Here is a 26744-nt window from a genome sequence, read left to right as displayed (position 1 = left end):
AATTATTTTAAACAAAACAAAATCATACTGCCTTTCCACCCTGCAGCGTGAACTTACTTAAAGAGCCTTTATAACTGTAAATTATATAAATTATAACTTGTGACAGTTCTTGGTACAAGGCAGAAAGCTGGTTTATAAACATAGTATTAAAACAGACTCTAAGCCACAAAGCTCTCATTTAGCTCTAGCTCTCTGAAGCTAGTCTTTTCCATTCATTTAAGCAACACTTTGCTGCATTTTGAATTAAGATCTTGCAGTGGCATTGCTTTATAAAGGCATCCATTTCAAGATGGTGTGGGAGAATATGATATGTTAATCAGGGCTACAAACTAGCTCGCCAGTTGCAGCAAACAATATATATAAGGAGGCTACATTCTATCTGCAGTGGTACTTTTGTTGCAAATCTTCTGAAACTGGAGTTGTTCATGAAAGTGCCAGGTTCTGTCAAGTGTGTGTGTGTGTTACTTGTTTTGGTATAAGGAAGAAGAACTCTTTAAACAGCCAGACCACATAATACTAGTTTCCTCCACAGTTATGTATAGAGGAGGAACTAATGTACCCCCCTTACCAGTTCTAGGTGATTCCCATGGGTACTGTTGCTAGCCTTTCTGTTCCCCTGGAAAGTCCAAAATGTATCTTTGAATGTATAAACTACACTTATATGAAGCATAGTGCAGCTAGCTAGCAGTTCTTAAAAAGGGGGGGAAAGTATTGTTGGCTTCCATCATTCCATTCCCATTGGATTGAAAAAGCTTCCCCTAACTCTTGTGTATGCTTTTTCTCAATGCTTCTTTTGTCCTTCCCTAGTATTTTATTTGTAGAAAGAGGCAGGGGGATCTAGCAGAATGAATGGTGGGGACAGCAAGAAACTTTTGGTCAACCATCTTATGCAACAGATTTTTAACCAAACTTAGAAACTCAGATATATATTCTAGTGGCCAAATAGCTCCTTAAAACCAGTGTTACAGTTGTCAAAATGGAAGAAGGAAGAAGAAGAGGAGGAGGAGGAGGAGGAGGAGGAGGAGGAGGAGGAGGAGGAGGAGGAGGAGGAGTTTGGATTTGATATCCTGCTTTTTCACTACCCGAAGGAGTCTCAAAGCGGCTAACAATCTCCTTTCCCCTCCTCCCCCACAACAAACACTCTGTGAGGTGAGTGGGGCTGAGAGACTTCAGAGAAGTGTGACGAGCCCAAGGTCACCCAGCAGCTGCAGGTGGAGGAGCAGGGATGTGAACCCGGTTCACCAGATTACTAGTCCACTGCTCTTAAGCACTACACCACACTGGCTCTAGTTGCCGTTTTTGGGCCAGAAGGCCCGAAAATCACGTTTTTCAATACAACTTTTAGGTTCCTGAAATTCATTCTGATTGTGGAGAGAAAATATGATAGATGGAATTCTACAGGATGTGTTGCTAGTGTGTGAAAATAGTCAAAATCCAGGGATCCCCAGGCATGCATCTCCAGATGGTGGAGACTTCAGGTGACATTCTGACGCCTGGGCAAAATGCACCTGGTGAATTACAAACGCTGCTTTTAACTGCAAATTAGGAAGTCATCCAATGTAAACGGGTCTGTTGTTAATTGTCTGTCTGGACACATGCATGGATTATCTCCCCTTTCTCCCAATGTAATAGCAGGGACTGGTTAGAAGTGCATCAGAAATGTCCTGACTATTGTGCTCTCTAAACTTGGCTCATGCCTTCTTGCTCTTGCTACCCCCTATGTCCATTCTACACCACTCCCCTAACATGGCTAATACCTCTACTGTGTTTCTATCCCCACCCCTTCCCTTTTATTGATTCTAGGAGTTCCCCTGGTTTTGAAGTCTTTGCTGCTGTGAAAAGAGGCCCTCCATTCTCAGAGAGCATGGTGGAATCTCCCTTTTTGGGCAGAAGTGTCGAACTCATTGCTGCCTATTTTCTATTAGCAGCCAACAGAGCGCACAAGACAGAGACTCAAGCTCTTGTTTTGAAGTTTACCTGGGGCTACATAAATTATATTTATTGAGCTCCTTGCAGGTTGCAGTACAAGACCGGCATGTTACAGCTGAGGCCCTGTGGGGCTGCTGGCTTGGCAGGTCTGCCCCAGGAGCCATCCTTTGTCTAGCAAATCTGAATGGGGCAGTAACAAGAAGGCCAGAACCTGACAATCTCACTTAATTTCAAATGAATGAGTTGTATATAAAATGCCCACCTGAAGAATTTGCAGAGGAAACCAATTTTGTACCAAAAACTACATCTCCTCCCCCCCCCCCTCCCGGTTGTCATAGGTTAACTGTTACACATATTCTGTTTCCAAAGAAAAGCCTTTTAAAGCTTTTATATGTTTGGGTTTTGCTTGTTTTCTATCTTGGTGAGCACTTGAAAGGCAGGTGGATTGTTGGGGGCAAGTAAAGATGCATTGTGGAGTCATGAGGACCTTTTGTAACTATAAGAGAATATATGGCTGCACATCACCCTACCCAAAGACCACTGCTAATTTCTGCCCAGCCCTGTGTGAGCAGTTTCTTCTTCTGATGCCTGCATATTGTCACATTTTACTCTGCATCCATGGAGCCTAGGAGGTTGCTTTTTAAAGGAGGCACAAGACGGCATGTACATGTTTTTATGCTTGGGCAAAGGTGCCTTCCTGGCCCTGAGTAGTTTATGAGGACAAATGTGAACTTAAATCAGCATATAAAAAATAGGCAAAGCATTTCCCCCGCCTTAGTCATGTAAAACAAAACCTTTTGCTTTTTCTATGTGCTCTTCTAGAACAAATGAAGGTAAACATTGGAAGCATACTGCATAAATACCTCTGATAGGACAAGGTTTCCTTACTTGACAGATTTCTTGAAAACACCAGCTTCTGCCTCAGAGACAAGGTCGGGGGGAATGCAGTTTACCATCTTTAGCCTTTTGTAGCAATTATTAATGTCGAAGTCATGCATATAAAACAGCAGTTATGAATACATGTGTGTAATGCATAACAGATGGGGGAGGGGGTTGTGCAAGCAAATAGGGTCTTTCCAGGATTTTAATGAGTGCTACAGAAGGCTTTTGTTAATATATAATGCCAAACATTCTCTACTAGAATGCTGGTGAACGAACAAGCCCCCTCCCCTCTCTTGAATTAAACTGTTAAATCTGAAATTCTTGACATTGTACAAATGTGGAATGTCAGATTATTCAAGATAAGACAGTAAATGTTTTAGATCAGTGACTTTTTCCCCTGCTGCTAGCAGAGGTTCTTTACTCTTGGGAAATCTGACTCTTTAAATCTTGTTTCTCTTGATGTCTTGTAATAAACGTCTAGATGTCATAAGAGGGTTCCTGTATAAACTGTCCTGAGGTTAAAAAAAAAAGCTTTGTATATGTCTGTTTAGGGATGTCAGTAACACAGCTGGAGAGAACACAAATCCTGAAAACATAAAAGGCTGGTACTGTCAATCTCCAGTATTGCTTCTTCCTAAGTCAATTCTTTGCAAAGAGAGAATAAAATGCAATAGCTAGTTCATGCTGCAATTAAATATTGGGGGTGAGAGAGGCTTTTTCTGTACATTAGAATAGCATTGCAACAAAGCAGGATTTCTAACATACTGCTTGATAACGATCACAGGGGACAAAAAGAAAGTTTTTAATCATTGTAGTGCCTTCTGTGCAATTTAGTATATCTGCTGTCGCAAGAGACAGGAGCATTTTATTTGAATTGGGTGCAAAGCAAACTAATTTGAGGTTGTTTGGGGGACAGGGAGCCTTTTGCTATAAAATTGATTAAGGCGACAAAAAAACCCTGTTTCTGCTTCAGCTGTTGAAATCCTTACTTTGGGTGTTAAATAATTTTCAAAGTGATTAATTTGGAATGCAGAAAACGTTCGGTCTATTTGTACAACATAACTTAGGTTGTTGTTGTTGTTTACTTTGTGCTGTATTTTTTGAAAGGTAAATCAAAATGCTGCCTTTATTGGCATTTCTAACAGATGTCGGCTATTCTGTATCTTAAAAGCTGCTCGACTCTTTCACAAAGGTAGCATGAGCACTGCTCATAGATGCTGTATTCGTTCCTGCAGTAGAGCTTCAAGTTATCTTGAAGGGAGACTCATACAAAGCAGACTTCTATGAGAGGAAGCAAGTATGAATTGAACTTATGTTTCAAGTCAGCTTCTTAAGGGGAAATCCTCAAGGCTGTTAGTTTATGCTGGGGTTGGGGGGGGACAAAGGTTTTAAGCTAAACTGTGAGCCATAGTTTAATGCAAATTACACAAATTTGCATAATTCTGCAACTCCTGCTCTTGCATAATTTATCATGTTTTTGCTAATCAGAGGAGGGGCAAGGACTTTGAAAAATTTCACAGATTTTAGCAGTCAGAAACGTGCTCTTTTTTTTAAAAAAAAAGCTGAGATTACGAATAATAATGCTAAACACTATATTCTGTACTCCTGCAGATTTGCAGGAAACACACAGCCCTGACTAAAGTTTGAATGCGTACACCTAAATCTTTTTTTTAAATGAATAAAGTGAAAAATTATTTAAAGATAATAAAAATATTGGAAAGAAATAATTGGTTTGAATATTTTGATTTGAAGTATATAAAAAGGTAGGTCAGTAACTAACTTGGTTTGAAAAATTATTAGTATAATTACAGGTGACTCAGAAGGATTTATCTAAATTTTATGTGGTTTAATGGAGAAGGAAAAGAATGAAAAGGCATTATTTGAACGTCGAATGATCAAATTATTGTCAAGTAGTGATTAATGAAAATATAGAGAGGGCATTTTCATAATAATATAAATATATTATTAATATTAATACCCCCCCATCTGGTTGGGTTTCCCCAGCCACTCTGAGCAGCTCCCAACAGAATATTAAAAACACGATGAAATATCATACATTAAATTTTCCCCCTAAACAGGGCTGCCTTCAGCTGCCTTCTAAAAGTCAGAAGTTTATCTCTTTGACATCTGGTGGGAGGGTGTTCCACAGGGTGGGTACCACCACCGAGAAGGCCCTCTGCCTGGTTCCCTGTAACCTCACTTCTCGCAGGGAGGGAACCGCCAGAAGGTCCTCGACGCTGGACCTCAGTGTCCGGGCTGAACGATGGGGGTGGAGACGCTCCTTCAGGTCTACTGGGCCAAGGCCGTTGAGAGCTTTCAAGGTCAGCACCAACATTTTGAATTGTGCTCAGAAATGTACTGGGAGCCAATGCAGGTCTTTCAGAACCAGTGCCATGTGGTCTCAATTAAAGATCTCAATCTCAACAGTGACTAAATAAAATAAATAAAGATGCACTTGTGTTAGAGATGTGCTGAACCAATACCATATGGCTTTCCAGGTGGGCATGTAGAAATATTCAACAGCTCTGAAAGAAATCTGTCAAAATTATTAAGAATTGGTATGTGTGAATTTATTAATACCATTATGACTGTTATATGGTTATATTGAGGACCTGGTACCTAAAAGATAACAAGAAATGATGTAAATTACTACAGCTAGAAGAAAGCTTGTGTTGAGCTGAAACTCATCTGTTAAAATTCGAATATATATTCATGGAAATATAGCTCTGTTGGTAGAGCATGAGGCTCTTAGGATTGTGGGTTCAAGCCCCATTGCACGGGGTTGGACTAGATGATCTTTGGTCCCTTTCAACTCTGCAATTCTATGGTTCTAAGTTTTTGGTATAATGTAATATTAATAGGTTATATTATTTAGAGCATATGATTTATAACCATTCTTGACTGACTAAAACAATAAGAAAATACTGGGGGGGGGTTTAATCTCAGATTTCAGTTACATGGTCTTTATGTTATTTCTCCTGTTAATGAGAGTTTTCTTTTAATTATATATATTTCATTCTGGTGTTGTTTTTATGACTGAGAATTTTAAAATGTAATGTTAGGTTATTACTTGACTTTGCTGAAAAGTAGAAGACTGATAAAATAAACACCTATAAAGAGTGAATGTCTTTTCACCTCTCAACTAGGACTTGTTCATTTACAAGGAATAGAATTGTAAATTGACATGCAGATTTTCAGTCTGCATTTTAAAAAAGCCATCCTAGTGCCCTAGAGAGTGATTTAATTTATTTTAACTTAAAACCTTTGAAATTGCTATGCTTGCCTAATATTTATTTGTAGTTTGCATCCAGTCATTGCTACTAACGAACTTAGGAAATGGGAAAAAAATTCCTTGGAAAAATGAAGCACTGGGAAATTTCCCATTTCACTTCACTGACAGTAACGGGATCTATGCCAATGTGACTGAAGCAGGGCATTTCTTTGAGACGGGATGAGTGTCTTGCACTTGGAAAAGCTGGCCAAACACGCTAAGGATAGAACTGTAACAGTTCCTTTCAAAAAGCCTGGGTGTGGCTCAGCTGGGCTGGTTGAAATATTTTGTAGCATCCCCAAGAACTGTCCTCCACTTGTGGCGGAAGTGCTTCTGAACCCATAAGCTGCAGGTGCCAGATAAAGTTTTAATCATTGGACAGTACATCATCTGTGTGTTTTCCTGCCAGGGCAAACCTACAAAGTGAACTGAGCTTACGCAGAACTTATTTTTAAAGTGCATCATCTCTGCAATACTCTCTGTTTTGATGACATTTCCTTTATGTTTCTTGTAGGATATTCAGTCAGAAGAAGGCTGCAATTGAGAGAGAATATGCACAGGTAAGTCACAGAATAACTGTGCTGATTGTCTGAGGACTGGCAAAGTGTCTCTTTTCCTCTACTCCAAAGTCTCCTGCAGCCTCTCTCATCCAACCCAAAAAAAAGCCCCAATGATGACATGGCCACTGCCAACGAGGCAGACCAAGAAAAGGTAGCATTGGTGCCACAAAAATTAGGTACAGAGAAACTTACTAACCTCCACATCCCTGGCAGTAGGTATGTTTTTGTTGTATAGAGGGTCTTGCTGATGATCTGTTCCCCCGCCTCAGGTGTAAGACATTTGGAGTTCCTTCTTCCAGTGCACTTAAGACAGGGGTCGGCAACCTAGGGCCCATGGGTTGGTAGTGGCCCACGAGGCTTGTCTAACCGGCCCATGGCGCGGTGACCAACTTCTGGGTTGATAGTGCCTGTGCACACGACTGCTCCTCCGCCCCGGATGTGCACCGGAAATAGCACGCGGGCAGGATGGAGAGGTGCTCAGCGCCCGTGCACATGTGCACACGCTATTTCCGGTGCACTTCTGGGTCGGAGGAGCACCGGAAATAGCGTATGTGCACGGGCGCTCCTCTGACCTGGAAGAGCGTGCGTGCGCACATGCTCCGGCCCATCCTCTGATGGACAGAGCGTTGACCGGCCCATCCTCCAATTAAGGTTGCCGACCTCTGACTTGAGAGCTGGGAAAGAGACTTTGGGGGCTTTGTGCTACAAGGCTGGGGTTGCATAACGCGGTCCTGCCTTCAGTGTTCTGCACATTGTACTCTATTCTTAGTACACTTATTGCTTGATCCAGTGTGGTGCTGTCGAGTGGCTTTGGACCTCTGAAACCTAGGGATAAATCTCCTTCACTGTGAAATCCCTAAATAGCTTTGAGAAATATAGTGTTTGCCTCATTCAGACAGAAAGAGGGGCACTCTTCTCAGGCTCTCTTAAGAGGATGAATTTCGCGAGGAATTGGATATCCTTTGCACATCATATCCCACATGAACAATGAGTAATACCAACAGCACTACTAAAAATGCTGCACGTATGCACACATTTAACTATTCTGGTTTAATTTGGTGCAACTGAACTATTCATGTGCCTGCAAGTGTCTATGCTTTGCTGGCATGCTGACCATCAGCTCGTTAGGCGAATTCGGACACTAAATAAAAACATTTTCTATTCTGTCTGTCTGCAACATGTCTGAAACTCATTTTCGTTATTTCTGACAAGGAATACATGTCTAATGCCTGCTGGTCGCAGTTCTGTCCGACTTGTCACATTTCCCCCCCCCCCCCCCCGCCCTTGTGTCTCCCCTTCTGCTATCTTATTGCTGTCTGTCAATTACCAAACATTTATCTTCAGTTGTTTGAAGGCAGAGGAAGAGTTATTGAGGGGAAATGTAGCTTGCCAATAAATTTTGAGTGGCATGTTGAAGACCACAAGCAGTGAAGAATAGACCTCATCGTGAAACATTTGGCTTCAGCGAGTCCCTCTTATTGCCCCTTCTATCGGACAGAAATAGTAGCCTTTTTCTTGTTCAGAAAACGAAATGGTACAGATGAAATAAACTGCTTTGTGTGAGTTCTTTGGTGCTGTGCCAACTGCCAAACAAAGAAATGGCAGTGTTTTGTCATTTAAGTCCTATAATAAAACATACTGAATTGCAAAGGCTGTACTCTTTCATGGTCAAAAATGTGTCGATTGAAGGAACATGCATGCACCAGCATTTCTGAGCAGTAGGAGACCTTGAAGCAGATTGAAACATGAATTGGATGGAATAGGTCCGTCCTTCAGGCCTAGGTGCTTGTGCTTAGTTTAGTTTTTCTGTAGCAGTACCCAGGTGGCGCTGTGGTTAAACCACTGAGCCTAGGGCTTGCTGATCAGAAGGTCGGCGGTTCGAATCCCTGTGACGGGGTGAGCTCCCGTTGCTTGGTCCCAGCTCCTGCCAACCTAGCAGTTCAAAAGCACGTCAAAATGCAAGTAGATAAATAGGAACCGCTACAGCGGGAAGGTAAACGGCGTTTCCATGTGCTGCTCTGGTTTGCCAGAAGCGGCTTTGTCATGCTGGCCACATGACCTGGAAGCTATACGCCGGCTCCCTTGGCCAATAATGCGAGATGAGCGCGCAACCCCAGAGTCGGTCACGACTGGACCTAATGGTCAGGGGTCCCTTTACCTTTACCTTTAGCAGTAGTTTAACTATAAAGTTGGCCATGGTTACCATACATTTAGTACAAATTAAGCCAGACTTTTATTGACCATCCTAAGGACGCCCCTGATTTAGTGAGCAGGACTTTATAAGAGACCCCACCAGATGCATTGGATGGCTATAAGCACAGCTGAGCAAGATGGTTTGAACAGGTTTTTTTCTTAGTCTAGGTAATATAAGGGCCACAGTGAACTCCTTAAAGCTTGTTTTCCCTCTCTGCAGTGCTAGAAGCAGTGCTTTCAGTCACAGAGAAATCCAGAAAGTGTTGACAGCTAAAGAAAACAGAGAGAATGTTTAAGTTAAATCTGCTGTAAATGATTATTCAGTATATAAGGTCCTAAGTGTACAGTAGCTGACTTGTTTGGCTTCGAGCAGATGAAAAGCCTTCTATCAGCCCAGCTCTCCCAAGGAAAAAAAAAAGGGGGGGAGAGCGGAAATGTAAGGGTGGCCAAGTCGACTCAGGAAAGTGGCCTGTGCCAGCTGCCAAGTAATAAAAAGGCAGGCTCCTAATCTGACAAATATTTGCTACCTGCAGAGAGAAGTTCCTGTAGGGCCAAAGGTAGCGGGTTATATTTGGCTGACCATGGTGATAGCTGCAGTGCTGCATCTGCCATTGTCACAATTATCTTAAGCAATTCAAGATCAAATTCCCATACCTCACCTGAAGTGTAAACATTCCCTTGGATAGTCTTATTTCATTAACGAAGCTAGGAGCCCCCCCCCTTTTTTTGCAGGCAATGCTGGAGAGAGCATGCAATATCATTGAGATCTGAATCCACTAGTGTGACTTAAGGCTGCAAATTCTACGCAGGTCCTAGGAGTTTGTCTTATTGAACTCCGTGGGAATTTCCTCTCAGTCAGTGTGCGTCCATTGCCCAGTGATCTGAGGACACTCCGCCCTGGCTTTGTTTGAACATATTGCATAGAGTGGCATCAATTTCACATGGATACCCATTTGGACATCTAGAGAATCTAAATTAACTCATATATTTAACGTAAGATGCATGCCCTGGTGGTTGTTGTTGTTTAGTCGTTTAGTCGTGTCCGACTCTTCGTGACCCCATGGACCATAGCACGCCAGGCACTCCTGTCTTGCACCGCCTCCCGTAGTTTGGTCAAACTCATGTTCGTAGCCTCGAGAACACTGTCCAACCATCTCGTCCTCTGCCGTCCCCTTCTCCTTGTGCCCTCCATCCTTCCCAACATCAGGGTCTTTTCCAGGGATTCTTCTCTTCTCATGAGGTGGCCAAAGTATTGGAGCCTCAGCTTCACGATCTGTCCTTCCAGGGAGCACTCAGGGCTGACCTCCTTAAGAATGGATAGGTTTGATCTTCTAGCAGTCCATGGGACTCTCAAGAGTCTCCTCCAGCACCACAATTCAAAAGCATCAATTCTTCGGCGATCAGCCCCCTTCACGGTCCAGCTCTCACTTCCATACACCACCACTGGGAAAACCATAGCTTTAACTATACGGACCTTTGTCGGCAAGGTGATGTCTCTGCTTTTTAAGATGCTGTCTAGGTTTGTCATTGCTTTTCTCCCAAGAAGCAGGCGTCTTTTAATTTCGTGACTGCTGTCACCATCTGCAGTGATCAAGGAGCCCAAGAAAATAAAATCTCTCACTGCCTCCATTTCTTCCCCTTCTATTTGCCAGGAGGTGATGGGACCAGTGGCCATGATCTTGGTTTTTTTGATGTTGAGCTTCAGACCATATTTTGCGCTCTCCTCTTTCACCCTCATTAAAAGGTTCTTTAATTCCTCCTCACTTTCTGCCATCAAGGTTGTGTCATCTGCATATCTGAGGTTGTTGATATTTCTTCCGGCAATCTTAATTCCTGCTTGGGATTCATCTAGTCCAGCCTTTCGCATGATGAATTCTGCATATAAGTTAAATAAGCAGGGAGACAATATACAACCTTGTCGTACTCCTTTCCCAATTTTGAACCAATCAGTTGTTCCATATCCAGTTCTAACTGTAGCTTCTTGTCCCACATAGAGATTTCTCAGGAGACAGATGAGGTGATCAGGCACTCCCATTTCTTTAAGAACTTGCCATAGTTTGCTGTGGTCGACACAGTCAAAGGCTTTTGCATAGTCAATGAAGCAGAAGTAGACGTTTTTCTGGAACTCTCTAGCTTTCTCCATAATCCAGCGCATGTTTGCTATCTGGTCTCTGGTTCCTCTGCCCTTTCGAAATCCAGCTTGCACTTCTGGGAGTTCTCGGTCCACATACTGCCCTGGTGGTTACTGTATCTTTAATGTGAACTGATTATAGTGGTTGTTTTTTTTATTACTATTAGTTTTATTTATAGCTTATATATTTTTCTTTCTTAAATTTGCAAATAATAAAGGGGTGTATGTGCTTGGTGCTTAATATTTTAAAATTAAAAGTCCAGCTTCTGTGCAGTGGAGTGGTACATTTTTGCAACCTGAACTATTGCATCTTGCCTATCAGGCACAAGTTTGTCTTCTGCTAATGTCACAAGGAACAACACAGAGCATTGCAGATTTCCACTAGGACCTGTTTGGCGTGTTCTTCCCCATTGTGTTCTGAGATTTCACTAAGCACTTCAAATATTGTCATAACTTTCTCTGTAGCCCTAAGGTCCTTCTTTTTCCTTTAAAAAAAAGATTATACCCTAATTTGAAGGAGTGCTGCATTTAGTGATAAGGTTCAAATGGCCAGAAGACTGACTGCAGTGAGCAATGTGATCTTATCTAGCCACTACAATGACTGGTTGTGTTGAGGTGGGGTAAGGGAAATATGCTTAGATTTTTCCTCCTCTTTCATAATTTCTGTGCTATGAAGTCATCTGTTAAGGGTTTGAAATTGTTTATGAAAGATCATGGTTCAGATACCAGGGACTGGTGAACTTCCTGTGCAAATGTTATTTTGTTCAGTGTGAGAGAGATAACATAAAGCTTAATGTCTCCCGCACTAAACAAAGTATTTCATACACAATTTAAAACCCTTAACAGATGACTTCATTATAACTCTGCTGGTTAATTGCAAACCATAGAGTAAGAAATCATGCATATACTGACCTTAGGAATGACACATTCATTTCACATTCAGCGGGTTATTATTTGGATAAAAGCTGCCTGAAGTTGGACTCTAGTGACGTCCAGAGGGCCAAAGGTTCCTCATCCCTGATATAGATTGATCAGGTGGGGAATTATAAAAGTGCATTTCTGGCAATTATGCAGATGACCCAAATGAAAAGCCTTGAGTGCAAGGGCTGATCATCCTTTGGAATGAATGTGTGATCCTTCCCTTCAACCAGTCAGTCCTAAGCAGCAGGAAATGAGCATCTATTCACAAACCTACCTAATCTTCACAGGATACTGGGACGTGGGTGGTGCTGTGGGATAAACCACTGGGCCCTAGGGCTTGCTGATCAGAAGGTCGGTGGTTCGAATCCCCATGACGGGGTAAGCTCCCGTTGCTCTGTCCCAGCTCCTGCCAATCTAGCAGTTCGAAAACACCTCAAAGTGCAAGTAGATAAATAGGTAATGCTCCGGCGGGAAGGTAAATGACGTTTCCGTGCACCGCTCTGGTTCGCCAGAAGCGACTTAGTCATGCTGGCCACATGACCCGGAAGCTGTATGCTGGCTCCCTCGGCCAGTAAAGCGAGATGAGCGCTGCAACCCCAGAGTCGTCCGTGACTGGACCTAACGGTCAGGGGTCCCTTTACCTTTACCTCACAGGGTACTAATCAAGGGTCTTGGGGGATGTTAATTGTTTTCTTAAGTTACTTCATCATTCAGCCTTTGTCCCTGTCCTGACTTAAGAGGAAAAAACTAATTTTAGCTATTTCTTATGTCTTTGAACCCATATACATAGCGGTAGTTTTCTAGGAAAAGAGGCGCTGAACATCTCCCTTGTTCTCTTACAATGGCAATGGCCCCCACCTGAGAGGTGCTGGAACTAAGTTCTGGCTGAAAAATGTCTTGCATGTACAGTAAGCCCACAACTTATGTGCATTTAACTTCAGCTCATTCAACTTTACGCACTTAGCATTAAAAAAGAGAGAAAAAATTAAAGAAATTAAGAGAATGGAAATGGGGTGGGCATTTGGGGGGGGGGAATCATTCCTGCCATTCCTCAGGCACAATCCCTGAGTCATATCCCCCATGTAAGTTGTGAGCTTAATGTATGTTTAATGACCAAAACAGTTCTTCGCTTTTAGCTTCAGCGTGTTTTTTGCTCACGAGGAATGAAACTTCACGTATTTTTAAGAGTCACTTTATATGTTTGCCTGTTGCAGAAGTCAGAATGGCGTATGTAAGACTTACTCTTCCCTTCAGTTAGTACCCAGCCTCTTCTCACATGTAGCAACATTTGTGGACTAATGCGAGATCTGAAAAATAGTGAGCAAACTACTCTTGCTTCAAGTAGTTTTGGTTTTGGCTCATTGCTTTGACAAAGCTGTAGGGAGTCTGAAATATTTTTAGTCTCTCGGTAACAATCCTTATCCGCAGTGGCCCCTTGTCGTGGTGAGTGGGCTTGCATGCTAGGAGGAAGGCACGCTTGGCAAATCCACACTGTGATGAACTCCCACCCGGAAACCAATGTCCCCACTGTGGAAGGACGTGTGGCTCCAGAATTGGCCTCCACAGTCACTTGTGGACTCATTGTTAAAACCGTGTTTATGGAAGACAATCTTACTCGGATACGAGGGATCGCCAAAGAAAGAAAGAAAGAAGAAGAATCCACAATGGCTAGGTGACGGTCTTCCTTGCCGATGAGATATGGAAGGTAGCCTCAGTTCCATGGTTTATCTTGTAAGGTCACACTCAGCTTTGTACAGGATGAAGAGTTCGATTTCCCTGTCTCTAAAATGTAAGGCCCTTAGTGCAATCACGGGAACACCCTTGCCTAACAGCATAAATCTGACAAATCTGGGGTGGAGAAGCAGGGAGTGCAGGCAAAGTCCCCTCCTGAAGATCTGTCTGTTATTGAAGCCTGTGTGTTGTCCTAGGCCGGGAGAGTACAATTGCAAATTCACACCATCCCTCAGTGGAGGAGACGGATAAGTGTGACATCTCACTGATTTTAAAAGTCTATCTGTGGCCTTCTGTTGGCATTCAAGCTGCCACTTCATTCGAAATCACACCATTGCAACATCTGCAAATTCAGCAGAAGCTCAGTTTGTGTAATGAGATTCCTTTAATGGCCGTTGAAGATGGTAACCAAGTTATTGAGAGAGAATCAAGAGTGAGTAGACTTTAATTAAATATCACATTGGCCACAAGCCCAGAAGCAGCGTGTGGATAAAAAGAGGTGTGTTTGTGAGATGCAGACTGAGTGAATACTCTCTCTTTTTGCTTTATTTATTGCCATTGGCTTCAAGATACTCATGCAATGCAGATGTGCAGTCTGTATACAGGTACAGGGGGAGTATTATTGCCAATTATTGTTATCAGTTCTTTCTTCTTCTTTTTAAAAGAAGTTTGCCCTGAAGTTACTTATTTTTTATATGGAGGATATAAAAATCTCCAAACCAGCATAGCTGTGTAGACAAAAAGCTGTCTATCCCCATGTGTGTATGTTGTGTGGACTCTATACAGGACAATTCCTGAAACCCCCTGACAATTCCTTAAGGGCATAAGAGGTAAGGAGAAAATCTAACAGTTCCCTCGGTTGCCACCTGCTCACTTCTTGAAAAAATGAAGTGATGCAACACTGGAGTCATATGGGATTGTAGATCCTTCTTTATGAAGTGGGAAATTGAGTTGTCTATTATTATTATTATTATTATTATTATTATTATTATTATTATTATCATCCATTAAATTTCTATAGTGCCCCTTCATCAGAGGATCACAGGGCCATTTGCAATATAAAAAAAACAAAAGTACATAACATTGTAACACACACACACACACACACACACACACACAAAAGTTTAAAAGGCCACAGATTGTTTAATTAGCCAAAGGCCTGGGAGAAGGGGAATGTTTTTGCCTGGCACCTAAAGATATGTAATGAAGGCGCCAGGAGGGTCTCCCTAGGGTGAGCATTCCACAAACGGGAGCCATTGCAGAAAAGGCCTGCTCTCGTGTTGCCGCCCTCCAGGCCTCTTGTGGTGGAGGCACATGAAGAAGAGCCTCCGATGATGACCACAGGATCTGGGCCAGTTTTCTAGCTCATGTAAAAAGAGCTGTGTGTGTGTGTTTTCCTGCATGTTTGAGGGTACTATGTTCCAATCATGGGATGAGCTTCCTCAGAGTGTGTCCCAGCAAACTGTTTGTAAGGAATTGGTCCTCAGATTAGCTTTCGTAGCTTCCTTTGCTTTCTCCATTCTATTGACAAATCTCTGCAGCACCCTCTTCTCCCTTTTGTGTCTTCCTATGTACAATTTCCTGTTATTGATGGGACTTCTATATCACACTGGAGTGCTGAGCTAGTGGCTCAGGGAAGGAAGTGGATAGTGTTGTGCTGAGATGATCAGTGTAAGCATATATTCAGGAAAAACCACTAAGTGTGATAATTGGCACCAGCAGTTTGAGAATCTCTGTTTTTATTTATTTTAAGGCAAATTTCTGAATCTTACATTGGTGGTCATCTATTTGGAAATCTTTGGGCAATATCAGATGAAATCTCTGAAGCCAGAAAAGAGATTCAAGGACATGCTGATTGAGCTGCAGTATGTTCCAATAAAGGAGGGTAGCTGAATGCAAAATTTCCTTATGGATTCACGTCCACATGACCTAGTGACAGCCAGTGGCTTAGACCTACCCTTCTCGAGTCACTTCTGTCAATCATGGAGGCTTACTTGATGCTTGTAATGATAGGTGCTAGTCGGAACATTTTACATGCTTTATTTCTATGGATCATGGCATGCGTGCACCCAGCATGAGTTTAATATAAAATATACGGTACAGCTCATGAACTATCTGTGACTTGACCTGGAAAGAATAATTAACATCCTGATCCACAATAGTTGCAAAAAAAGAAAAAGAAGAAAAGATCAGCATACTAATCCTTGTATGTTCCAGAAAGGTTTAATTATCACTCTCCTCCTGCAAGCAGAAACCAGACTTCATACAGATAATGAAAACGTTTTAAGGTAACTTAATGATTCAGGAGCTGTAAAGGTGAAGTTGTGGTCTTCACATAATTAAGGTCATGTCCTCTTCACTTCAAACTTGAACTTACTAAACACAATAGTGAGCTAGAATGAATAAACAACAGTTCGAAAGACTTAGTGTTACGTTATTCTCTCACTAAGAAACCCCCTCCCCTCTCCATAGTGTCAAAGTAAACTTAATACCCCCCTCCCCCATTTTAAAATTGCTAGTCAGCACACAGAGACAGAAGCTCTCTTGGCCACCTCCACTCATACAGCAGAAGGCAGCGATAGCCTAGAAAGCTTTAAAAGAAGATTAGACAAATTCATTGAGGTGAGGGCTACTTGCCACGATGGCTACGCTCCGCCTCCACAGCTGGAGGTAGTAATGTTTATGAATACCAGTTTCTGGAAACGGCAGGAGGGGAGCGGGCCCTTGTTCTCGGGTCTAGCTTGCCAGTTTCCCACAGGCATCTGGCTGGCCACTGTGAGAACAGGATGCTGGACAAGATGGGCCATTGGCCTGATCCAGCAGTCTCTTCTTATGTGACGAAAGCTCTAAATGAGATCTGTAAGGACTCTGACAATTAACGTGGCTTTTTAAATATATATATATATATATCTGAATTTAGAGATAAACCTGCTTTGGGAGTGTGCCCCCCCCCCCAATTTCCTGCCAGCCATTCTAAGAAATGTGTTTTCAATGTAATCCTGGAAATACTTTGTTTCCTCCTGCTTTGTAACTTTGAATAAAGGAGCATGAGGCTGTTAAACTGTGGACCAAAAAGAAAAGCCCGGTTTTCGTGAAATAGCCTTTGTGGAGAAAAGAGATTTTCCTACTCTTGGCACATCTTTCAGGGAGACGAGACCTTGTCTGGCTTAGCAACTGCTGCTAGCTGTTTTTGTTAAGATGCGGAGCTAGTGTAGTAACTCATGAGTTGAAAAACAAAACCCAAGTGAAAGCTGTCCTTCAGTTGCTGTGTAGTAAGAGCTAGGTTGCGTGCCATTAAATTAAACTGGTAATTTGCTATTTCCCAAGTGCCGTTTGCGCATGAAGGGAATTGTCTGGGGAAATCTTTACTTTCAATTCCTTTTTTGCGGCTTCTCTGCGCGACTAGGCATTCCCCTGTTATCTTCCCATATTAGTTATGCAAGCCCCAATTCCAAGACTTAGCCATAAGAAGAGAGAGCAGCCCCGTCCAGAGCAGCCCATCTTCCCACCTCCCAGACTCATAAACTCGTATTTTCAGGATTCAGCTACAGTTTATTGGTCTGCTTCAACCTCATCTCTTGATTCAGATGGAGTAGAGAGAGAAATCTGGTGTCATCTGCATGTTGGTGATACTAGATCTCCTGATGACAGCTTCCAGTGGTTTCTGGTAGATGTAGAATAGCATAGGAGGCAATACCAAAGCCTGCAGGACGCAACAGACAAACTTCCATGGCACTGAATAGTCCCCGTTCCCCTTGGGTGACCAAGGCTTTTCCTGTGCAATGACTGGGCATGAAGTCAGACTGAAAACAGTTTCAGATAATATGTTTCCTTCATACATTCCTGAAGCCGGGCTACCACCACCTGTGCCCTCCAAAGAGGATATTTGCCATTTCTGGGTTCAGAGAAATCATCTTAAGGAGGGGATGTGCCACCACCTCCTTCAAGACAGATGACACAGTACCTCTGTCTCCTCCAGCGAAGCATCACTCCCTCCCAGGACCAACCAGTCAGTCCCCTTTGGCTAGCTCTAAGAAGTCGAAGTTGCCATGGGTCAGGAAGGGAGGTGGTCAGCTGTACTTCCCAGCACACCTCCACCATATCCAAATATCTTGGGGGAGTTGAGTTTTCAGAGAACACGGTTTTTTAATTAATCCTGCACTCCACCTTCAGAAAGATTTTGAGTTGAAATTCCATTTGATGTCGGTGCTGTGGAATTCTGTTTGCATCGGAATTTTGAAAATGAACAGTTTTGCTATTTCCCAGTATGAACTATATGAACTGTGATAAATCTTGTCTGCTAAGCTTGGTATTTAGAATTTGTGGGTGATAGTCATTCCACCCATGTGTGGAACAGGTTTCCCTTCGGTCTCTTGCGTGTGCCCCAAATCTATTCCAAAGAGTTATGGAACTCTCTGGAGCAGAGGCAGGAAACTTTGGATATAGGTATCAGAAAAAGATGTTTTCTTCTTTCTTCAGGGTAAGCTTTTTTGTTTAATTTGTTTAATAGTGACTAGAATCCAAATAATTGAGCAACTAATTCTGCACTGGGGAGGGGCAGTTGGGCCTGTGTGTGGAATGTTTGATCTGGTGTGTGGGGCTGTTGTGGTATTGAAATCTAAAAGTCCTTCATTTCTGCACCTGATGACTGAAGAAGTGTGCATGCACACGAAAGCTCATACCAAAATAAAAACTTAGTTGGTCTTTAAGGTGCTACTGAAGGAATTTTTTTATTTATTTATTTCTGCACCTGATGATGACTGGCATTGTAGTCTGTTCTTAGTGAGAGGGCTGCATATATATGAGCCAAAGGTCCTTACATTTTTGTTGTTGTTTAGTCGTTTAGTCGTGTCCGACTCTTCGTGACCCCATGGACCAGAGCACGCCAGGCACTCCTGTCTTGCACTGCCTCCCGCAGTTTGGTCAAACTCATGTTCGTAGCTTCGAGAACACTGTCCAACCATCTTGTCCTCTGTCGTCCCCTTCTCCTTGTGCCCTCCATCTTTCCCAGCATCAAGGTCTTTTCCAAGGATTCTTCTCTTCTCATGAGGTGGCCAAAGTATTGGAGCCTCAGCTTCACGATCTGTCCTTCCAGGGAGCACTCAGGGCTGATTTCCTTAAGAATGGATAGGTTTGATCTTCTAGCAGTCCATGGGACTCTCAAGAGTCTCCTCCAGCACCATAATTCAAAAGCATCAATTCTTCGGCGATCAGCCTTCTTACATTTTTACACTGTCCTTAAGTGAGATCCATCTGAATTGGCTCTCAGCCACTGATTATCATAGCTTCAGTTTTGTCATAATTTACTGGAAACTCAGGAAATTAAAGAGCACTTTGCTGCATGTTACTGCTGACCAGTAATTCATCATACTAAAAAATCAACATGCCAGTAAGCAGCAAAAGATTTCATTCAACCTCCTTATTTTACTTTTATTGACCAATGTGTTTTCTCTCTCAGCACTTCAGTTCGTCATTTTGAACATGGGTTTATTGGTTCCTTTTAATTTTTTGCCAAATTATTTTGTGCTTGTGTGCTCAAATAATACCCCTGGGTATCTGGTTTCCTGTACAGCATTATGTACGGTAATTCTTGTTGAGAACGCAAGCCCAGAGACTCCTCAAGAACACGGGAAGTTTTACATTTGGGTGTACACCTTTTATCGGTGTTGACTGAGTTGGGTTCCCCAAATTAATGCGGAATACATTACATTTGGAATTGGTAGGCTTGAGGATAGGTTGAATCTGAAAAACTCTTTTGTGTCTAGGTCAGGCATCCCCAAACTTCAGTCCTCCAGATGTTTTGGACTACAATTCCCATCTTCCCCGACCACTGGTCTTGTTAGCTAGGGATCATGGGAGTTGTAGGCCAGAACATCTGGAGGGCCGCAGTTTGGGGGTGCCTGACCTAGACACAAAAGAGTTTTTCAGATACCTGGTCTAGGTCCTGTGGGCAAGGTGGGGAGCCTTTTTCAGCCTAATGGTCATATTCCCTTATTAGGAAACTTTTCAGGGGGCTGAATGCCTTTGGTGAGTTGGGCCACGGGGAAAGCTGGAGAAAGCAATGGATGTGATTTCTGCCTTTGTACAGTAGGCAACACTCCTGCCACTCCAAAATGTCAGAGGGCTGTGTTATTCAGATATGCCATGTGCATGCACACAAAAGCGAGAAGGAAACATAATTACTGTTCAATGACACATACCAGCCAGGAAAAAGTACCTCCTCCTCCTTCTCCTTCATACCCCCCACCTGACTGGGTTGCCCCAGCTACTCTGGGCAGCTTCCAATATAAAAAAAACCCCATAATAAAACATGCCCTTATACATTCAGATGTCTTCTAAAGGTCATATAGTTACTCACCTCCTTGACATCTGATGGGACGGTGTTCCACAGGGCAGGCGCGACTACCGAGAAGGCCCTCTGCCTGCTTCCCTGCAGCTTCACTTCTCACAGAGAGGGAGATCCTTGCTGCTAGGTCTCATTGTGCGGGCTGGACGATGGGGGTAGAGACGGTCCTTCAGGTTTACTGGGCCGAGGCCGTTTAGGGCTTTCAAAGTCAGCACCAACACATTGAATTGTGCTCTGAAACGTACTGGGAGCCAGTGTAGGTCTTTCAGGACCAGTGTTATATTGTCCCGGTGGCAATAATCTTTGAAAATTCCTGGAGAACAGGCGAAGTTCCAGCAGACTGGAGGAGGGCAAATGTTGTCCCTATTTTCAAAAAGGGGAAAAGAGAGGACCCAAACAATTACCGCCCAGTCAGCCTGACATCAATACCAGGAAAGATTCTAGAGCAGATCATTAAGCAAACAGTCTGTGAGCACCTAGAAAGAAACTCTGTGATCACTAAAAGTCAGCATGGGTTCCTGAAAAATAAGTCATGTCAGACTAATCTGATCTCATTTTTGACAGAATTACAAGCCTGGTAGATGAAGGGAACGCTGTGGATGTAGCCTATCTTGATTTCAGCAAGGCCTTTGACAAGGTGCCCCATGATATTCTTGTAAAGAAGCTGGTAAAATGTGGGCTAGACAATGCTACCATTCAGTGGATTTGTAACTGGCTTACTGACCGAACCCAAAGGGTGCTCATCAATGGCTCCTCCTCATCCTGGAGAGTAGTGACTAGTGGGGTGCCACAGGGTTCTGTCTTGGGCCCAGTCTTGTTCAACATCTTTATCAATGACTTGGATGATGGGCTTGAGGGCATCCTGAGCAAGTTTGTAGATGACACCAAATTGGGAGGGGTGGCTAACACCCCAGAGGACAGGATCACACTTCAGAATGACCTTAACAGATTAGACAATTGGGCCAAAGCAAACAAGATGAATTTTAACAAGGAGAAATGTAAAGTACTACACTTGGGCAAAAAAAATGAAAGGCACAAATACAGGATGGGAGACACCTGGCTTGAGAGCAGTACATGTGAAAAGGATCTAGGAGTCTTGGTAGACCACAAACTTGACATGAGTCAGCAGTGTGATGCAGCAGCTAAAAAAGCCAATGCAATTCTGGGCTGCATCAATAGGAGTATAGCATCTAGATCAAGGGAAGTAATAGTACCACTGTATTCTGCTCTGGTCAGACCTCACCTGGAGTACTGTGTCCAGTTCTGGGCACCACAGTTCAAGAAGGATACTGATAAGCTGGAACGTGTCCAGAAGAGGGCAACCAAAATGGTCAAAGGCCTGGAAACAATGCCTTATGAGGAACGGCTTAGGGAGCTGGGTATGTTTAGCCTGGAGAAGAGAAGGTTAAGGGGTGATATGATAACCATGTTCAAATATATAAAAGGATGTCATATAGAGGAGGGAGAAAGGTTGTTTTCTGCTGCTCCAGAGAAGCGGACACGGAGCAACGGATTCAAACTACAAGAAAGAAAATTCCACCTAAACATTAGGAAGAACTTCCTGACAGTAAGAGCTGTTCGGCAGTGGAATTTGCTGCCAAGGAGTGTGGTGGAGTCTCCTTCTTTGGAGGTCTTTAAGCAGAGGCTTGACAGCCATCTGTCAGGAATGCTTTGATGGTGTTTCCTGCTTGGCAGGGGGTTGGACTGGATGGCCCTTGTGGTCTCTTCCAGCTCTATGATTCTATGATTCTATGATTCTATGATCCCAGTCACCGGTGACAGCGCAGAGCAGAGTGAGGCGTGTGCCCTGGGTAAACCCCCCCCCCCCCAAGAACTGGGTGGAGGGGCCTGGAGGGCCACATCTAGGTCTGAGGTTCCCCACGTCTGTTCTAGGATATATGCCTGTTGAAAATGTGAGCAATGATAGTGATATCTGCAGCCTGCCCGTTCTTGTTGCTCCTCACATGTGGCCTGACAGACCCCCCCCCCCCTGCCCAGCCTGCCTCCACAAATAAACCTCCACACTGCTGTAATTACCAGGCAGCAGGTACCGGTAACATTGCACACATTTTTCTTTTTGCATCACTAAGCATATGCTATAAATATTTACATAGGGGTTCATAAATTATATGAAATCTTTGGAAAGGCTCTTGATAATCATGAAACAGAGCTTTCGAGATGTGTAGCAGAATTTGTTTCCTGCAGCTTCAGCACCACTTTTGACCTGCATTAACATGTCTTCTAAGAGGTAGCACATCTTCTGTTTTGATCTCCCTCCCTCTCCCTCTCTTGCGCACCTCTCTTTCTGATTGTGGCATGCTGCTGTAGAACAGCAGGAAAAGGGGGGGACTTGGGGAGTGAGTTGCGAGTAAGTTGATTTTGCCCTCTTACACTGCATGCTCTCTCTTCCCCTCTCTCGCTCCTTTCCTCCCCTTTGGCGAACAGGCAGAGAGGGAAATCCTGGTTTGTTTTTCCACATGACTGGGAAACAATTGCTCTTTCCACATGGACCCCTTCTCCCATTCCTGGGAAAATAGCAGGGAATAGTGGCTATTTGCATAATCGTCTTTAGTACTATTGTGGGCGGGCTCTGGGTGCCAGTGTGGAGGAGCAGACTGGCCACCTGTCCAGAACAAATGAACTTAGCCTTTGTGCAACATTTATCTCTGTTTCCACAGTGTTATTTCTGCGTAATGAATAACTTGATTAAAATATTGTAAAACTAATCACTCAGTAAATGCTTGCGTTGGGTTTTTAATCCCATCCCTTTCAAGGGAGCGAAGGAATTTCCTACTTCTAGGCTAGCACAATGATATTTTGAAGGTCCTCTCTGACATAGTTTTATAACTGCCTTTGTGAAATTATCCTCATGAATATTAATTAGGGGTCTGGGAATTGTGGGGGGGGGAGAGGAAGAAACCCCTCCAAACTTCAAAATGTTTTCTATAAATTAAGTGTTGTCCAGCATTCGCTAATGGTCCAGTTCACTTATGCAGAGCAATTAAATAATAATAATAATAATAATAATAATAATAATAATAGAAAATGGGAAAAGAGAAAGTTGCTGATAACCAATTACGGAAGATGATAAACTTCACTGATACTTCATTGCAGGAAGTTACATGAACCTCAGAAAATATAATTTCTATTTAGCAAATAGAAATATAATAGAAATAAAAATACCTACTAAATGCATCCATTTATTTATTTTTTAACCTCCTGTGTAATGTTCCCCAGGTGCTTATTTGGCTAAGAAAGTGGGCTTACGAAGCTAGATCCGTTTGTACCTCTTTATAAAATGCAATATATTTTGATAAAGTAATATTTATAGTTGCTTTGTGCACAGTTTTTTTGTTTGTTTTTTACTGTGGGGGGCACATTAAAATAGAAACTATACCATTTGGCTGCATGGATTTTCACCGCATCATTCTGACCTTTCAGTGTAGCCCCTGTTTGGTTTAGTCATTAACCCTCTTAAGAATGATAAAAAATGCTGCTGATCTTCAAAGCTGAATAACTGCATTACTTATTGCCAAACTATATTAAGACATCAAGTTGAAATCCAAACCACAATGACTGTTTATATTTAAAGAGGTATACTATAATATTTCTAGCCTGCCCTTTCTCTCACATCAATATACTTTTATCTATGTTTACATGTACACCCAGTTATGTACGGGTCATGTCAGTAGATTACACTCGATAGCCAACTTCCTATGAACTGACTTCATGAGAAAGTATATTTGAGAAGTTCTTGAAAGGACACAAAAGTTCTGTCTAATCCATGATGTTTTTTGTCACCACTTCCTGATGTAATTGCGGAACGAATATGCATTGATGTGTCTCAGGTTAATACACTTTTATGATAAGGCAGCTTTTTAAGAGCTGCCTTTTGTACTTGGATAATGAAGGGTTTGCTGTATCATAAGCAATTGTTTGATGTGGTTCCTACAAATGGTACAATGTCTCCCGCCTAATGCCACTTTTTCCGATAAGATTGCTTCATGAATGTTTAAATATAACATCTTTTTATGGGATATAGATTTTTGTCCTTTTTTCTGGCCTGGGATAATAGAGCATCCAAGCTGAGATGGTTAGAGATGCAGCTGATAAAAATATAGGGGGTCTTTGTATTATACCAGGATTCAGGCCAAAGAGTTTTATACTGGACCTGAAAATGCTCAGGATGGCACACTTTTGGCAGGCAGGGAAAATATTATTGAGAGAGAAGCTCTGTGGATCCTGGTTGGTGACAAACTCTAGAGCGAAAATAACTCACTCAGTGCCTTCCAGATGTTAGACTACAGCTCCCATTAGCCTTGACCTCTGGCTGTGGTGGCTGGTGCTGATGGGACAAACCTGGAGGGCACCATGTTGACTACCCCTGTTTTAGAATCAAGTGATTCCATCCAGCTGCAGTGGTTAAACTTCTGGCAGCTAATTTGAAGCTTCTGCATCTTCTCCAAGAGCTCCACATAAAACACATTACCGCAGGGGTAGCCAACGTGGTGCTCTCCAGCCTCTGGAAGACTGGGAGCTCTCATCAATCCCAGTCCGTTGAGCATGAAGGCTGAGTAATTCAGTGGAAAGGTTACCAGATAGGTCACAGTGGCTGAACGATCCTTCCCTAGGAATGGTTGTAGCTCATGAACCAACTGAAGCAGGTATCCAAAAGATATCCAATGCAGCAGAGATCTCCTGAGCCTCTAGTGACCATGCTTGGATCCAGGAATAATCCCAGTCTGCATACCTGTTCCTACACACAGTGGTACCTTGGTTCTCAGACTTAATCCGTTCCGGAAGTCTGTTCCAAAACCAAAGCGCACTTTCCCATAGAAAGTAATGCAAAATGGATTGATCCATTCCAGACTTGTAGAATACTAGTTACAGGTAGGTAGCCGTGTTGGTCTGACGCAGTCAAAATAAAATAAAATAAAATAAAATAAAATAAAATCCTTCCAGTAGCACCTTAGAGACCAACTAAGTTTGTCATAGGTATGAGCTTTCGTGTTCATACCTATGACAAACTTAGTTGGTCTCTAAGGTGCTACTAGAACTGCAACCTAGCAGTTCGAATGCACATCAAAAATGCAAGTAGATAAATAGGAACCGCTATAGCGGGAAGGTAAACGGCGTTTCCATGTGCTGCTCTGGTTTGCCAGAAGCGGCTTTGTCATGCTGGCCACATGACCTGGAAGCTATACGCCGGCTCCCTCGGCCAATAATGCGAGATGAGCGCGCAACCCCAGAGTCGGTCACGACTGGACCTAATGGTCAGGGGTCCCTTTACCTTTACCTTTAAGGTGCTACTGGAAGGATTTTATTTTATTTTATTTAGACTTTTAGAAGCAACCCTTAAAACAGCAATTTTACATGGATTTTACTAATGAGACCATTGATCCATAAAATGAAATCAATAATCAATGTATTGTACTATAAAATAAATAAGCAGTATTGTAGATTATAAAAATAAAAATAATTATTATTTTCTTACCTGCACTGATGATAGTCATTGTTTGGATAGGGGGCTTTTATCCATTTCCGCAGTCACACGATCAATCAGTCAGTAGCTGAACTGGGTTCCACACAGTCACAAAAACAAATTAATTGAAAAAGCCTCAACAATAAATAGCAAAAACAAAAGCGCTAAATACAGTGGTACCTTGGTTCTCGAACTTAATCTGTTCCGGAAGTCCGTTTGACTTCTGAAACGTTTGAAAACCAAGGCGCGGCTTCTGACTGGAGCAGGCTCCCTGGAAACAATAGCCGACAGCCACATTGGACGTTCAGCTTCTGAAAAACGTTCAAAAACACTTACTTGCAGGTTTTCGGTGTTTGGGAACCAAGATGTTTGAGAACCAAGGTACCACTGTACATTTTTTCACTCCACAGACTGCAGAAACTAACTCCTGGGCATAGGAACATCTAACTATAGTATTTCTGTCTTGTTGAGATTTAGTTTCTGCTTTTCGTCCCTCACCCACCCAGTCCATTACTGAATACAAGCATGTTATTTAGGAAGGTCTTCAGCAGAAGAACTTCTCTTCTCGTGGTGCATATGTTTTGGTTGTTTCCATTTTTAAAGATTTGAGAGTTGCTCTATGTTGCTTTAGGAATACTTCCGCTTTTATGAAGGCAGTATTTTCTGGTGTGGTTTAATAATTTTCGTGAATTTAGTTTGTGTATCTTGAATTGTTGCAAGGCACTTTGGGGTTTTTTTTGGGGGGGGAAGTAAGATGCAAGGTTTAAAAATAGATATAGTTGAGTAAACAAGTGACAACTGGGGACTGGCTGACGCATAAGTGAATACATAATATCTATGTTTGTCTTTAAGGTGGCACAAGACTCCTTGTTTATTTGCCACAGTGGAATAACCTCGATATCCTATTCTGGAAACGGTTACAAATTGTTAGATTACTTCCCCAAAAGCTAAAAACCCGTCTACCAGGTGTGTGCACGTTCAGGGACTAGAAAAATCTGAAAGCAGTCATCTGAGTATGTCTCCCTTGAGTACACCGAAGACATAAGAGATTTTCATGATACTGTATCTAAAAATCTGACATTTCCTAATGTTTTTGCATGAGGAATGACTAATATTCTGAGCCTGGATGGTTGAATTTCTCCTACCCCTATCATGGTGCTATTACCCTCTCTCCCCAGTAGCTTTTCCAGGGAGATCCTGTTCTCCCAGACTCAGTATGCTTGTTGTTGTTTAGTCGTTTAGTCGTGTCCGACTCTTCGTGACCCCATGGACCAGAGCACGCCAGGCACTCCTGTCTT

At 42.7% G+C, this 26744-nt stretch overlaps 1 protein-coding gene across 2 annotated transcripts in view; it reads left to right on the top strand.

The window, feature by feature from the left end:
* FCHSD2 (FCH and double SH3 domains 2) overlaps positions 1-26744 on the top strand; it is a 140182-nt gene that overhangs the window by 25726 nt on the left and 87712 nt on the right. For both annotated transcript variants that reach the window (XM_035116186.2, XM_035116187.2), the window contains exon 3: positions 6597-6642. In XM_035116186.2, the coding sequence (XP_034972077.1) occupies positions 6597-6642 (46 nt within the window). The remainder of the gene's footprint in view (positions 1-6596; positions 6643-26744) is intronic.

The sequence above is a fragment of the Zootoca vivipara genome, chromosome 4, assembly GCF_963506605.1.
Source record: "Zootoca vivipara chromosome 4, rZooViv1.1, whole genome shotgun sequence".
Classification (NCBI taxonomy): Eukaryota; Metazoa; Chordata; class Lepidosauria; order Squamata; family Lacertidae; genus Zootoca; species Zootoca vivipara.
Note: the sequence above shows the minus strand (reverse complement) of the source record. Positions and strands in the feature narration are given on the sequence as shown.